This window comes from Panthera pardus, unplaced genomic scaffold (assembly GCF_024362965.1).
Source record: "Panthera pardus isolate Hobbes unplaced genomic scaffold, ASM2436296v1 HiC_scaffold_13, whole genome shotgun sequence".
NCBI lineage: Eukaryota > Metazoa > Chordata > Mammalia > Carnivora > Felidae > Panthera > Panthera pardus.
Window position 1 is genome coordinate 202,568,409 of NW_026526688.1, and position 16,035 is coordinate 202,584,443.

The 16,035-nt window shown below is 52.1% G+C and overlaps 1 protein-coding gene across 1 annotated transcript in view; it reads right to left on the minus strand.

Moving 5' to 3' along the window:
- Window positions 1–16,035, minus strand: part of HTT (huntingtin) — a 147,581-nt gene that overhangs the window by 19,859 nt on the left and 111,687 nt on the right. The window contains exons 43-53 of the mRNA XM_019453826.2: window positions 13,967–14,146; window positions 13,653–13,829; window positions 13,314–13,390; window positions 11,887–12,025; window positions 10,710–10,832; window positions 8,676–8,889; window positions 8,162–8,307; window positions 6,093–6,270; window positions 5,106–5,201; window positions 2,265–2,452; window positions 403–529 (exon numbers count right to left, since the gene is read on the minus strand). Of these exons, the coding sequence (XP_019309371.2) occupies window positions 403–529; window positions 2,265–2,452; window positions 5,106–5,201; window positions 6,093–6,270; window positions 8,162–8,307; window positions 8,676–8,889; window positions 10,710–10,832; window positions 11,887–12,025; window positions 13,314–13,390; window positions 13,653–13,829; window positions 13,967–14,146 (1,645 nt within the window). The remainder of the gene's footprint in view (window positions 1–402; window positions 530–2,264; window positions 2,453–5,105; window positions 5,202–6,092; window positions 6,271–8,161; window positions 8,308–8,675; window positions 8,890–10,709; window positions 10,833–11,886; window positions 12,026–13,313; window positions 13,391–13,652; window positions 13,830–13,966; window positions 14,147–16,035) is intronic.

Below are 16,035 nucleotides of genomic sequence, written 5' to 3' on the forward strand. Positions count from 1 at the left end.
GCTCCACCCCGCCCTGCCTGCTCGCCCTGCACCGGAGAGAAGGGCATCAGTGACCACACAAGAGCACACGGAGACAAAACCGCCCCCGCCAGGCAGGACAGCAGCGCAGGGCACAGACCGAACTGGGCCGCACATCATCTATCACCAGGCGCCGGTCCTGACTCCAAAGAAGCCTGGTGTATGAAAACTTGGCGTTTAACCTTCCCCCCGCCCCCCACCCGCCACACCCAATACCACACCAACCTGGCAAGAATTTTTCATCGTGACAGTTTTATACACACTGCAGGATGCACTATTCACACACGATCACATCCTGCCCCAGCTCCTTACGGAATAACCGAGAAGAAACGGGCAAGAACGCGCCTTGAGGTCTACCGTTTCTGAAAGAGAAATCCGGACTACCTAGAGTGTTGATGCGATAGATGAACTCTTTAAAGACCTCCTTCTCCTGGAGGAACTCCACTGGGATCTCAGGAAACGCTGTACCAAAATCCCCTCCCGGTTTGGGTGACCATCCAAGTTTCCAAACCTGAAAGATGAAAAAGAAAGGGACCCCAGTCAAGTCAGGACAGCCATGCTGCGAGGACACCATGAAGTACAATCTCTCTAAGCACGGTCTCCCTCCAGAGGCCAGCGGCCCCCTGACCGCGTGTGCACACATTCCCGAAAGCGAGCGCACCGCCTTCCTGGGAAAACAGCTCCCGTGCTTTGTCTGAGGATCTCCTTCCCCGTCGTGTGCCCCTTATCCGCTCTGACCGCCCCTTCCCCAACCTGCCTGCTCCCTAACCTGACCCAGCCCCTTCCCCCTAACAGCTGCCACCCCACCGCTCCCCAGGCTGGCAGCTCGGGAAGTCAGGTTCCAGAGGGCCCGAGTTGGCAGTGCCCGGGTCATCATCACATGCGGGCAGGGGCCCCCTCCCCCCCAGAGCTGGTGTGTGAGATAAAGAAGTTATTAGGCTGCACGTAGAACGTTCACCGGCGAGCAGCCGCAAGAAGCCATGCCATTCGCACTTCTAAACTCCGCGAACGGAAGGTGGGCCCGAGGTTGACCTGAGGCAGTCCTGGCAGCGGGAGTGGCCGAGCCCCCCGCCAGCTGAGCCGACCGCTCCGGCAAAGCCGAAGAGGACTTGGGGCGCCCAGGCCGAGGGCTCAGCTCCGGATTCCTCAGGCCCACCCGTGGGGGCCTCAGAGACACAGCCAGCCCTTGACGGCTCCGGTGCCTCGTGTTCACCTCGGGAAGACGCCGGGTCTCTCTCCCCCGTCTCGCTAAGTTGCTCGCTGCACCCTCCTCACCACCACTCCCTGCGGGTTCAGGGCCCTGCCCGAAGAGCCCCCCTACAGCACGGGATCCGTGCCGGCACACTGTGGCTTCTACTCCAGACACAGTGACCTCTGGGACTGCGCCTCCCACAGTGTCCCCCGTTCCTCTCCAGACGTGCAGCTGTCTCAAGACCTACGGTAACGTCCTGCGCGCAGACCACAGGCCGCCGGGGGGGGCCGGCTCCCCTTCCCTCCGCGTGCTCCCTCGGTGCAGCGTGCCCAGAATCCCTCTCTCGCACACACACGCACTAGGCCGTGCCCCACTGGCACAAGCTCCTTCTGGGCAGAGACCTTTCCTCTGCCGAGAAAGCACCTTTCCTCTCGGTCTTCCCGGCTCACCTTGACCCGCCGTGTTCACCCCGTCACCCAGCTCCTTATCTGGGCAGGCTGTGAGGGCCAAGGCAGCTTCCCCAGGGAGAGGCCATGTGGCCACCACCAACCCTCGACTGCTCACACTAAGTCCTTCCTATTCCACGGGACAGAGTCCCTGTTAAAACCGACTCGAAACTGATCCTGAGGACAACGTGGCGCGAGGAGACCCAAAAGCGGCTGTGCCGAAACAGCTGAGTAACACCAGACGGTGACTGCTTTTAAAGGGAAGTACCCGAGGGGTAGCACTTCTGGTCTACCGTTAAACAAAGGAGTCTAGTTCCCTGCCAATCACACCCAACATGAAGTACCGACTGGCGGGAGATGAAGTCTTACTGCTCGAAGTCATGCCTCACCCCATTTTGGAAAACCCAGCATTTCTGCTACCGACCGCTGGACACCACGCCCAAGGAAATCAGATAGGTGCCTTGAGCGCACGCCACGAAAGGCTCTGTACCACAGAGGAAGCACCTGAGGGGTCCACGTCTGCTCTCGCCCCCCAGGGGCCCCCAGCCAGGGGCTTGCCCACGCATCTCGTTAACTTCGGTTTTCCGCCAAGGAGTGACCAGACTCACCAGGGGGGGGACGCGCGTGTAGCTGTTGACGAGGGGTAAGCGAGCCAGGCTGATGATGATGTTCCTGAGCACCGACGTGAGAAACGCTGGGGTGCTGCTATTCCTCTTATGGCCCAAGGCCAACACCGACGGCAAAGCCTCCACCATTTCTGCCACCATCCCACAGGCTGCGGTAATATAGGCCGGGTCTAAACAAACACCGTGGTTCAGAGGGCTGTTCTGTCAAAACACATCCCAAACCCACACCTCCACTCCTGACTCTCCCGCCCCCCCACCGCACAAGGCACGACCCTACAGCCAGCTGCTCAAGCCACAGACGCAGAGCCTGCTAGGCCTCCAGTCGCTCGCTGAAGGTCTACAGGTGTTACCTTCTTCAAATCTATCTAAACGTGCAAGCCTGCACACGACTGCCAGGACTGTCGTCTTGAACCTGTCTCCTGCTCCCGGTCCCAGCCCGCCTGCCCACCCTGCACTTACGCGGCCGTGTCGGCCGGCTGACATCCGGGGGAGCCGCCCCTCCCTGGTGCTTGCACTCCTCTCCCAGCTGGCGTGCAAGGAACCATGATGTAAATCATGATGCACAACATCAGGGCTTCTCCCGGGCTGGTGGGGGGTATTCTGATGGGATGCCAAGTCCCACCCTAGAACCCCCAAGGCAGAATGCTGAGGCAGACCCCACGGCCTGAGGTAAGGACCACGGCACCTCGAGGGCAGGCAGCTTCTCGTTCACTTTGAGTCTGGCACAGAGTATGTGCCAAAAAATCATCTGCTGAGTTGATGAATGTTTGGGGCTGTCCGTGAACATAACCTATGGTTTTGAGGCTGGAAAGGCTAAGCAACTTCCTCATATGGAGCAGAAGGGATTCTTACTGGGCTTATGGATTATGGAGTCAAGTGCCAAGCTAAGAGAGACAAAGCTGTCTTTAGTAATACTTTTTTAAAAAAGTAAATAAACTCTATGCCCAACATGGGGCTCAAACTCACTAACCCGAGATCAAGAGTCGCACGCTCTACTGACTGAGCCAGCTGGGCGTCCCTGACCAGCAGCCCCTTAAGAGGCATCATCCTGTCATTCTTCCTCTGGCCAGGACGAGTGTAAGCGGCCTAAACAGGGCCATGGAGAACGGGCACAATCGCCACAAACTAAGCATGCTCCAGCCCACGGGCCTGTGTGCTCTGACTCGACCCCCTGAAGTGCCTGAAGTATTTTGAGGAATGGAAATTCACGTGGTGATGAAAAGTGTGGTGCCATTTGCTGAGCACTTATAACAAGACTGGCGCTTATTCTGGGTGCTGTTAACATGGGTTCACTCATTTCATCCTCACACCAACCCCGAGGGTAGTGTCATCCGTAGCCTCGCTGCGGAAGCACTGGATAATAACTGGTCAAGGTCACTCAGCTAGGAAGCGGCTGAGCAGGGAAGTGAGTGTCTGCAGACCCCTCCCATTATCAACAGGAAATCATGAAATCCCAGACAGCTGACAGAACTGTAGAGCTTTGAGGTCAACACTTGGAGAAGAGCTTGGCTGTGTACTGAAACACCGTTGTTTCTGGATGGTTAGACAATTACAAAGCCTTGAACAGGTAACTAGAAAACCAGCGTGCTCAAAGCTAACGACAGGAAAATGCCATCATTACCTGGGACTGCACAAAAGCTGGCAATAAGAAAGCATTTACGTACTTGCTCTGAAGTACATAAGGTTTTTTCTTTAATGTTTATTTTTCTTTGAGCGAGAGCAAGAGAGAGAGACAGAGCGTGAGCAGTGGGGAGGGGCAGAGAGAGAGAGGGAGACCCAGAATCCGAAGTAGGCTCCAGGCTCCCAGCTGTCAGCACAGAGCCCGACGCGGGGCTCGAACCCACGAACCGCAGGATCATGACCCGAGCCGAAGTCGGGCGCTTAACTCACTTGGGCCACCCAGGTGCCCCTCTGAAAAAAACAGGTTTCTTAAGCCGCCAGAATATGGCTAAGACTCTCGTACTCCAAGGGAGAGTGTTCCACGAAAGGGGCAGACAAGAACCAGCAGCCGGGGCGTCTGCTTCCCATCTCTGTGCAGGGGCTGCAGGCCCGCATTCCAGTCACAGCCTCTGGGTGAAGAGCCAGCCCAGCCCCAGGAGCGTGGAGGTCCCCCCAGCGACAAGCAGTCGCTCAGCCCAGAGCTTTCCTCCCAATCTGTCTCACCACATTTTAAAGAGTGAGAGACGAATTAAGAGATGAGAATGGTCCCGTTTAAATCTAGAAAAGCTGTAAATAAATGGGATGTGGACATGTTTTTTGTAGGAAGAGCAGTAAATTTCATTTAAAAATCCACCACAACACATGGCTGAAATAGACACTCCGGTCACCTATCATTCACGTGGGTATTTCCACTAACTTCGAGCTTCTCAGCAATTCCACTTACCCATTCATTACTCAGGGAACATCTGTCGAGCGTTTACAAAGGTGAGAACAGAGAGGGAACAGAGCCCCTGCCCTGAGGGAGCTCAGAGTCTAGGTGAGAGACCAGAGCAGGAGGCCCTGCAGAGGACGGAAGCGCTAGGTGGGGAGGAGTGGCTGTGGGGACCCCAGAGGGCTTCCCTGGGGGGTGACGCCCCAGCTGAGTCTGGGGGACCAAGGAGGCCAGATGGACAGAGCCAGCATGCCAGCAGGGGAAAGAGCACACGCGAGGTGAAGCCTCAAACTACGCTCCAGAGATAAGCAACTAGAGAGAAGCAACAGAGTGCAGCTAAACTAAGTAACGTTTTAAGAGTCCACACTTACCATTTCAAAAGTCTCTTTTATTCATGAATTTCAAGACCCCAAAGAAACAGGGTAAGAAAAAAAGTGGGTCTTGAGACTTACTTTGTGTGTTTGAATCTACTTCGTCCTCTCTGGCAGCCTTTGGGGTGTTCATCCTTCGGTCTGGACTAAGAAGCTGGTCCCCAGGCTGCACCACAACTAAAATCACAAGAGAACAAACTTTACTCTTTCTTTTTATTCAAGATGTCACATTTGTATAGTTTTACAACATCTCAAGGTGAGAGACTAAGTCAAACGAGGCCTAGATTTTCGACAGTACCAGCCTTGGGTATTATTAGCCTCTGGGCTAGCCTACAACGCTCAGGACTCGACTTCTACGTGGAGATTTCTAAGTCTGCCACCTCTCGCCCTGAAGGTTTTTATCAGACAGCTCGTGATTCATTACTGCTAAGAGCATCACTGCAATCCCCAAGAAGTCTGGCTTTGAAAAATTGCTCCCTAAATCTTTGTTTTCAAGTTGACTACAAATGCACAGATGAAAACAATTTAAACAATGAAACTTCAAAACACCCTCTAACATGTAAACTATAATGTCCAATTTTTAAGAAACTCTGGGTAATGACCCTTGTTAAGGACACTGTTCCTTGAAAAGAATAAGTCACTTTTATTTTATAATATATTAGTATTACAATGCATTATAGAAACAAGCATTTTGACTATAACAGAAAACAATCTTTCTAATGTAATCTTATTAAATCTTATGGTCATCTGGGACTAAAAGCATGAAACAGTCAGCTAGGACCAGAGATCAAAGGGACATAAAATTGGAAATATTTTTTTTATGAAACTTGGAACTCTAAAATCTAAACAAAATGACTACAAAAGCAAATTCCAGTTTAATTCTAGTGCAGAATCCAAGACACTGGAGATTAACACAAGGCTCATATCTTATTCACCAATTCACCCCCAATTCCTTGCTTAGCACCTGGTAAACAGGTGGTACCAAATAAATGTCTGCGACTCGATCTGCAGAGCTGATGACTGGTGCAAGTGAGAAAGGAGGGAAAGCCCTTGTGGCCACAGACTCACTGGCTTCCAGGATGAAGCGGACACAGTGGATGAGAGAACAGGCGTGGGTCACCATCTCTGGGGAGGAGAGTGCGCTCCAGACGCTGGGCAGCTGCAGGGCCAGGCAACAGCAGTCCAGGCCCGCCTGAAGGTCCAGACTCAGCGGGATCTGCTCATGGATCAAATGCCACGACAGGGCCTAGAGGGGAGGGTCAGTGTTACGGACGGCTCAGACCTGCTTCCTTCCTGTCTCCGGGCTGTCAGGGAGCAAACGACCCCCAGCTCTCAGAGAACTGTCCAAAGCACCAGAGGCTAGCAGGTCGTGACACCCTTCCAGAGGAATGGGCCCCCGTCGCCCAGTCCCTTACATTCGTGCCTGACCACCTGCTCCCAAAAGTGCCTGGGGCTCTCCTCTGCCGAAATGGCCACCCTGATCTCGCTGCTCCTCTTTCCGTCATCTCTGTAGGCTTCTCTAGAAATCTTTCCCTGGCCAGGGCGCCTGGGTGGCTCAGTCGGTTAAGTGTCCGACTCCAGTTCAGGTCATGATCTCACGGTTCGTGGGCTCAAGCTCTGTGCTGACACATCAGGCTCTGTGCTGACAGCTCAGAGTCTGGAGCCTGCTTGGGATTCCGAGTCTCCCTTTCTCAGTGTCCCCCTCCCCCACTTGTGCTGTGTCTCTCTCTGTCTCTCAAAAATGAATCAATGTTAAAGACAAAAAAACCCAAAAAACTCAAAAAAGAAAGAAAGAAATCTTTTGGTGGCTACATGGCCTCCAGGCCAAGGTCTTCTTACTCGGGGCTCCCAGGGCACAGGCAGGCCTTGCCCGTGTCGTAGTCAGAGGCTGAATCTGAGAGCATGGGTCTTGGACATGGCCAGGCTTGGGTTCAAATGTCTACTGGCTACCTCCTAATGGGTAAACCCGGGCGAGCCACCCAACTTCTCTAAGCCTTGCCCTCCTCGCCTGCAAAATGGGAATAACAGAGCCCATGTCCCAGAACTGCAGTAAGGCCTGAATGAGTGGACGCGTGGAAGCATCTCGCCCCGTATGCAGCAGGCACAGGACTGCGGTGGCCAGCGATCACTCTGCGCTGAGACGTACTGCCTGTTGGCCTGCTCGCCACCCTGAGACCAGAGGACAGGGATCAGCAGCCATGTGACTCAGCCTGCCTCTAAGCGGGTGCTTGCTCACCCCTTCACGAACGACCGCACGGTGCCTTCCTGACACCTCTCTCTCTCCCTGCTGTGAGCGGCAGGCGGAGATGACGCTGGGTCAGCCGTGTCCTGCTTCGGCTGAGACACACAGCTCAGGTCTCCGGCTGCACGGATGTAGGCTAGACTGTTTTCCAGAAATTGTATGGAAAGGTAACACACCCTCATCATGTACACATTTTAGGGGTGACTGTAAGTGCCAACACAGAGTGTTTAATTCCCCGTGGCTGAAATGTCCAGGTTTATTTCTCAATTTAAAGCATAATAATTTTCCCAGACTATTTTTCTTTGATTATCTAAATTAGGGTCCACACTACATCAGTGGTGCTTCCTTTTCCCTAGAAAAATAAATTTAGTGGCTATCTGTCGTGAAATGAGAGGCATCTTAGAATCAAGCAAAGAAAAAGAAAAAAAAAAAAAAAGAATCAAGCAAAGAGGTCTACACACAAGCACGTCACTTCCAACACTGTTTGGGAGATCCCTGAGAGGTTTCTGCCCATCTCTCCAGTGACCCTTGCTTCTCCCCACCAGACCCTCCTCTATGACCTGCGCCCTCGCCCCAGACACGCAGGGGGAGACAGCTGTGGGCGGAAGTCCAGGTCCCAGGCCCAGCTCTCCAGGGCCGGCTCTAAGGTAGGGACAGGAAGCACCGTGTTGCCAATCTCCCAAGGCACCTGTGAGGAAGCAGCACGATCGGGGGATGTGAACGTGCTCTAAGCAGGTGACAGGTGTGATGCTTCACCACCTGTAGTTAGTGTCTCTGTGAGAAGGGGAGCCTGCCTGACGGCACAGCTCCCAGGTTATAGACAAAACTGCCTTCCCGACTTCTCTAGTGACAGTCCCTCAGCACGGAAACAATGACTTCCCCGGCTGCCTCTTACCTCGAGGGTCATGACCACAAACTTCACCGTGTCCCTCTCCTTCTCAGGAGGAAGGTGCAAGTGGCCGGGCAGTTTGGAGAATACCAGCAGGTACTGGGCCAGAGCCCGGGCCAGAGTGGTCAAGGAGCGATACAACACAGCATCCCCTAAAACACAAGATTGGGGGTGAGCGCAACTCCAGCAGAGGCTCGTGAACGGCAGTGAGGCCGTTCTCAGAGAATCTGCAGGCACCCGCAGCTCAGAAGCACATCCGCACCCACACCTAACTCCACGCGTGACTCGGGAAGCACCTTCCTCAGAGCCTGTCTCAGCGCCCCTCCAGGGCTGGGCCAAGGATCGGCAAACATGCCGAGACACCCAGAGCTAGGGGTCCCAGCACTGTTTCTCAAGTCACCTCTGTGCGTGCTCTCAGTTTATCAGATCAACGGTATTTACCGTATCTTGACTCAGTGCAAAGCACAGTACTGGCTCTGCAGCATGTTTAAGAAACAAAAGAAGTTTCTATTTTAACTACCAAACAGATCATTCAACTTGTTCCAGTAGGCGGTGGGCTCTGCGGGCAGGAACGGCTGGAAAACGTGGTGGGCGGCAGGGAGCTGCTGCACCAGGCCGGTCACACGGTCCAGAGTCGCCAGGCGAGCTGCTTCGAAAAGTGGACTCCTCTGGCCTCCGGAGACTTCGCGCACGCCAAGGCCCAGGCACGGCGCCAACAGGCTTAAGTTGAATTCCTGAATCAGGACGTTAAAGGTTCAGTAACAACAACTACACACTTTCAAGCAGGCAAGAAAAACAGAAGAAAGGACGATGCGAACATTTCTGAGAGAACACCCTCGAGCGCCCCATAAAAAATATCTTAAAGAGTAGTCTACTTTCGTAATAAGTACCATATGCTCGGTGAAGTTTATTTCTGATCTCTTTGGGGTACTTTATTATTAAACAAATATTTTACATCATTTATACCTTCAGATTTGTTTGAAATAAAAAATTTAACACATATAATTTTTAATTGATAAAAATACAAAACGAAGCTGACAAGGCACCCAAGAAATACAGTGAAACACCACACATTCACCAAGTTTGAAAAAGGTATGTTCAAAAGCAGGTGAAATAAGTCAAAACAGCCATGATGGTGGTTGAAAAATAGCATTTCTTATGACCAAGTATCAATTTGTACTGTTTTGCCAATTTTTAAAAACCATTTAAGGATCTTAGGGGCCAATTTTCAGGCAGAATATTCATCTTATTTTAGGTAACATTCAGAAAAGCTAGGTCATCATCAGTGACCAAAATTGAAATTTCTGCTATAGCTAGAACCTTTAAAGCTATTAAAAGTCCAATTACTGAATTGGAAAATTCAATAAATAGATCATCAAATTTATTCAGCAAATCAGCTTTCACTGAATGGAGCTTAAAATGATTTCGGCCAATTGATTGGAGCCAATTCTGTTTTTTCAACGTAGCACCTACTGTCAGACTAATGAAAAATCAGCACTTAGTCAAAGACTGCTGTGTGGCCTCTACCCTGAGTCTCTTCCTCCTCACCCAGCCCATCCTTTGCTGCCCCCCACCCTGCATGCAGCTGCCCTGCCGGCCCCCCAGGACCCCCACCCCGCATGCAGCTGCCCTGCCGGCCCCCCAGGCCCCTGCTGCTCTGCATTCCCATCTGGTACATGTTGAGGCAGCACCGAAACACCTAGGTTTAGTCAGTTGCTTGTCCCAGGAAGTCTGGGAAGGAAGCAAAGGCTGTGGATGGTACAGAAGGGGAGGGCTCCACTCCTCACAGGACCTGCCCAAGAGCTGGGACGGGGACTCGGATGCTTTGCAAGGGCCTCCTGGGTCGGCTCTGCCTGCATGCCTACACGACATCAAGGGTGGGGACGGGGACCTCGTGACATCTAGTGAGGGGCTGGGGAATGCCTGACTACAAGTAATGGAGGGACCTCACTGTATGTAGGAGAGGTACAAGGCCCTCACTATAAGTAGTGGGGGCAAGAGGACCTCACTACATAACGTAAGGGGAGGGGCCTTACCGAAGATCAATTTCCGGAATGCCATGAGAGTCAGTTAAATCATGTACTATACCATTTCAATACCTTTCCTCATGACTATGAGAATATGCAATGGGAACAGACAATAATCTAAGAGAACCTATTTCCTTCAAGTGCATGAAAAGTTGAATTAAACACAATTTACTTCCTTTTGGATTCTAATGTGGCTGAAACAGTGTCCTGCCCGTCTGGGTCAGAGTCTCTCCTTGTCCTGCGCCCCCCACCCCCGGGTTAGAGCCTCCCCTCGTCATGCCCCGTCTGGGTTAGAGTCTCGCCTCGTCCTGCCCCGTCTGGATTAATGTCTCCCTAATTTCTCCCCGGAATGGGTTAGTCTCTCCATGTCCCGTCCCACCTAGACCAGAGACTCCCATGCTCCATCCTGTCTGGATCAGAGTCTCTGCCATTAAGGCAGAAGAGTGAGTGGCACACGTCCTAAGTCAGTCGCGTGACAATGAAGCCAGTCCAGCATCCTGCTGGCGTCCTGCTGCTCTCCACCGTACCGAGTTCATCATGAACGTGCTCATGTCACTGGGAGGAATCCGATTCACCAGTTCTGCCCCTTCCAGCAGCGCAGAATCTGACCTAGTCCAGCACTGGGATTTGACTAGACGTAGGTACCAGTCCTGGGAAGAAGAAAAAGGATAACGCCATGCAGTTGGGCAGGGGCTTCAACTCTATTGAACATGCGCTGTTTCTGTGATCACTGCCCCTCACACCCTGTGGCCCCAGACCAAAGGACAGGGGGCCCCAGATGGACCGTGGATGCAGCTTCAGTAAAACCGGATTCTAGGTGGCCGTGCGGCTGCTCACCAAACCACAGGCCTTTTCCACGGGAACTGCTACAAGGCTGTCTTTGGACTTGCCGTTACCTACTGGACAGCCTCTCCTCCCTTACCCGGTGAACATTCCAGTGCCCTCCTAACAGCTCAAGTGTGGGGCCAGCAGGCCCTCCTCCCTGTGCCCTTACCCACTGTCCACCCCTCGCCTGGGAATGCTCTGATCACCTTCTACTGGGGTGTCTGCCTCGCTCCTTCCTCTCCAAGGCCAGTGCAGCAGAGGCTCTGAACAAATCGAATCTGAGTGTAGAGGCCTGAACTTTGCCACTCTGTGTCTGGGCTACGAGTTTTCAAAATCCAAGTTCACATCTACGCTGACCTCCCTCCAGAAAACAGAGTACCAAGGATCTGCCGAGGCCCCAAATGGCCCCCGGCTCTGCAGTTTGAGTACTAAGGGTGACGGCAAGGACCAGGGTCCTTGGGACGGTGAGCTCAGCACGCAGGTCGGCAGGTTTAAGGAGAGGGAGACAGGCCAGGGGGGCAGGCACTTCGGGCTACGCGGGCCACGGCCACTCCTCCCCTGCCTCCCACTTGCTAACTGTGCCGATGCCCCTCTGCTTGACACCAGAAGTGTCCCAAATCAGCGTTTCCTCTCTCACCCCACACTTCCTGCTGATGACCTGGGCTGGACCTCAGGCATCCTGTCAGTGATGGGACCCCGCCCACTGCCAGCAAGAAGCAGGACGGGCAGAGAGCCCTCGGGAGCCACGCCACGTTTCAGGACGCCCCGCTGCCTGAGCCGCCCCACTGCACCCTCTGGATTTGCCAAAGGCTCACGGGAGCACGGAGTGCCCGGGCCCTGTGTGTCACACACACACACACACACGGGCCAGACACTTACTTTGTCTGGAATGACTGTCTCCAGTGCCAGGGGCCCATCCCCGTCCAGCGGGTGGGACGTGACTGGAGGAGAAGGGCCACGGGAGCCCGGTGCGGTAGCAAGACGAAGCCTGTCCAGCAGGGAGTACAGCCTCTGGTGTCTGGAATAGGACCACACGTGGGGTTAGAGCACAGCTTCACGGGTAAGAAGTAACGGCGGCTTCCTAAAGCAGGATGCGACACATGTGACCCGTTTTCTTCAGAGCTGCCTCAACAATGCTCAGACAGGTGGTGACGCAGCTTCAGGCTCTGGCTTGTTTTTAACAGCACGGTTCATGCCCCACCAACGTTTTGCAGACATTTCATCTATACTCGAACATCGTAACAGGCAACACATGGTTTAGCAGCTAATAAAAGCATTCTTTACAAATGCAAAATAGATCATCTATTCTAAGACCCAAGTGCACAAAATCTCCCATTGATTCTCCCAACACGATAAAATTTATACCAATTTATGTTCACTTCATAGAAGAAGCACCTCACCCTGAACAAGATATGTATGTAATTTTCCTCATCTGGTCTGAAATCTAAATCTAGAACCAAAAAATAATAGTTTGACCTTCCGCTATCTGCTAAGAGAGCAACGACTTCATGATGCAAATGACAGTATGACCGGCCCAGCAAACTGCACGTCCGTCCAAACCGTGTGCTGTCTACCCGGTTAGGCCCCTTCCCCAGGGAAGACACCGGCAACGATCCACAGCACAGGCATTCTACCCCGTTCTCCCTCCCGCTCTCCCTCTCTGGCTCTCTCCCTGTCTCTCTCTCTGTCTCTGTCCCTCTTGCACGCACACACACACACACACACACACACACACGCATGCGCTCACAGGCACACGCCTTCCCCCCTGTGGAGGGCAAAAGGTAAAATCTAAAGGTAAAACATTTTATTTATTTAGTTGAAGAAATCTTTAACAGATGTCAGGATTTCTGATAAGGCTTCTAAAAGACTATGCAACAAAATCAGGTGATAAATACCACACAGAGGTAACATTTTAACAAGACGCAAATATCATTGTTGCGCGCCGAAAACTGGGTAACGTCTTTCAGACAGGCCCGCTCTTGCGCAGCAGTTGGGTTACACGCTGCGGTTTTGCGAAGATAAGGCGGGTAACCCTGTCCTCCGTCACAGCCTGGTGAACACGTACAACCTCTCAGGCAGCCAAGGGGACGCAGGCGTATCTGGTCCGACGGCAGTCACAGTGCTGTCTGTTCATCTCCCTTTTTATAAAGTGAGTCCCATTCCGTGTCACTTAGGAAGGCCTTCTCTCAAGGCCCTTCTGCAGTAAACTCACCTACAAGGCACATCGACCTCTCGTCCTGAGCTTATCCCCTTACAGATCGAAGCCTTTATATCCAAAAGCAAGGAACGCCTGGTTGTCGCATTACCTCTGAGCCAGCCCGCTGCTCTGAAGGTATTCCTGGATTCTGGTTAGTTCCTCCACCGGCAACTGGGCCATGCTGCTCTGCAGTGGACAATAACACGTGAGCACGTAATGAATCCAAATAACCTTGCGCTGATTTAAAAAGCAAAGAGTAACGTGTACAGTTTACGAGTAGAAAGTACAGGCAGCACTCGTGTCAGGCACACAAGGAATTTACACATCTTGTACACGTTTCCCTCAGCGGCCATGTGAAGACTACGCCTGTGGAGGAAAAAACCAGCCAACTGCTCTGCCTGCTCTGCTAACTTCTCAGTAAAAATCGGTCTCAGCGTCTTTCTAGTACCTGCAAATTTGCGGCCAAAAGCATCTCCACGCGGCGACAGGCAAGGGTGTCGACCATGCGAGCCAGCACTCGGAACGGGGTGCACAAAAGCTTGTCCACATACAGTGTTAACACGGCGCCCGACTGGCTGAGGTGGATCCCTTCCAAGCACTGAAGCGTCTTCTTCAGGGTGGTGGGCTGGAGGTGGGGAGAAGGAAAGCCGCAAGGGCACAGGATTTTGCCAACTGGAAATCAGCAGTTTCAAAGTTCCGACGGTACGTGTTTAAGGCAGAGAAAAAAACCGACTGGCAACAGTCGTCACTAGAGAGACTTACGGCCGAAAGGTTCTCACAACGAGACTGAATTGCCTGGATGAAGAGGCCGCTGGCGGCGGAGTTCCGGTGAACAGCACTAATGAAATCCTGCACGGGAGGCTCATGGGACAGATTGATCAGGTCCTGAATATGATTCACGATGAGCCACGTTAAGTGCTCTGAATCATGTAGGTTCTGACACTGAGGAAAAAAGACAGTGAAAGACTCGTTTCCAAGTAGACAAGCACAGAACGGATACTGATGCCACAGAAAAGGCCACGAGACGTAGGAAGGGGAAAATAAATTCCAAATTATGATCTTCACCGAAAATGTCCAGTGTCTGACCACCAATGATCATCAGGGGCGGAGCTCACTTCACAGACTCCGTTGCCTTCAACCCTACGATGTGGCCGAAGCTGTTGGATGTCAGACCCCGCCAGGGAAATGTGACACTCCAGCACAGCTCCGAGGGACACCGGCCAAGGGGTAGGGGGAGAGAGGAGCAAGGCCCAGGGCTACAGGGGTCAACGGGCGCCTGCCACGGACCAGTGACCCCAGGGCAGCGGGCACAGCAGGGCCGACATCGCCCTGCCCTCAGGTGACTGGACCGAGCCGTGATGCAGGAGACCAGGTGACAGACACTCCCATGCACGGCAGGCCCTGCTCTGTCCGGGCTTCCATCTGGCCCAACGAGAGTGAGAGTGTTCTCCGGTTCTCCTTCTCCAATCCTGTGACAGGTCACTGGAGAAAAAGGGCTCCCACAACTGTCACAGTTTTGACAGAACGCCTGAATCCAAAATATGAACAAATTCCACATGGACATTAAGGGGTGAAACTTAAGATTCGTAAGGAAATAAATATCCATCTTTATTTTTTTATTATTATTTTTTTAAGGTTTATTTATTTTTGAGAGAGAGAGAGAGAGAGAGAGAGAGAGAGAGAGAGACAGTGTGAGCAGGAGAGGGTCAGAGAGAGAGGCAGACACAGAATCCAAAGCAGGCTCCAGGCTCTGAGTTGTCAGCACAGTGCCTGATGTGGGGCTCGAACTCACGAACGGTGACATCAGACCTGAGCCGAAGCCAGACACTTAACTGACTGAGCCACTTCGGCGCCCCCCCCCCTCCTTTTTCTTCCCCATCTTTAAATATGTATGTTGCTTTTTCATCTTAATTCATAATCCTCCTAGGCAGAAACTGTAAAATAAGAACAATTCTTTGACATGGTTACTGATAAATATTTTCTATGGGGGATAACTTGATAGCATTAGTTTATAAAATTTGTATTTTTCTTACATTTCTGTGAAAGCATTATATAATTATTTCTCAAAAGTAGAATAAGATAGAAAAACTATGTCAACGTAAAGAATGTAAGTAAAAAAAGTGAGTAGCAATGAAAAATCTCTCTGATGACAACTAGTTCCTTGAAAGAGTCCCCTTCCTTTCCGACTGAGAATGTCATGCCCTCTGCTGTGTGAAAACAGCACGTGCATGGTGCCATGTTAGTGCCAAAGACATGCACATGCTCTGTATTGGGAGAGAAAAAGCACCAAATTCCAGCCAAAATGCCACAACAGGTTTTTTGAGTAATGCAATTACAAGGAGATGGTATCTTCTTCTGTTTATTGGTTTTTGTTAATTTTCTTCTTTTTTCTTCATGTTTATTTTGAGAGAAAGTGTGCACGAGGGGGAGAGGAGCAGAGAAAGAGAGAGAGAGAGAATCCCAAGTAGGCTCCATGCTGTCAGCACAGATCCTGACAAGGTGCTCAATCCCATGAATCGTGAGAACGTGACCTGAGCCAAAATCAAGAGTCAGACACTCAACTGAGACACCCAGGCACCCCTGGTTTTTATCAATTTTCTCTATGAAACATGTGACGCTCATTTGATGGCCAACAACTCCGCAAATGTTATCTTTTTGAAAAGGACGGCATATGGGGCACCCGGGTGGCTCAGTCGGCTAAGCATCCGACTCTTGGTTTCGGCTCAGGTCATCATCTCACGATTGGTGAGTTTGAGCCTCGCACTGGGCTTTGCGCTGACAGCGTGGAGCCTGCTTGGGATTTCTCTCTCCCTCTCTCTCTGCCCCTCCCC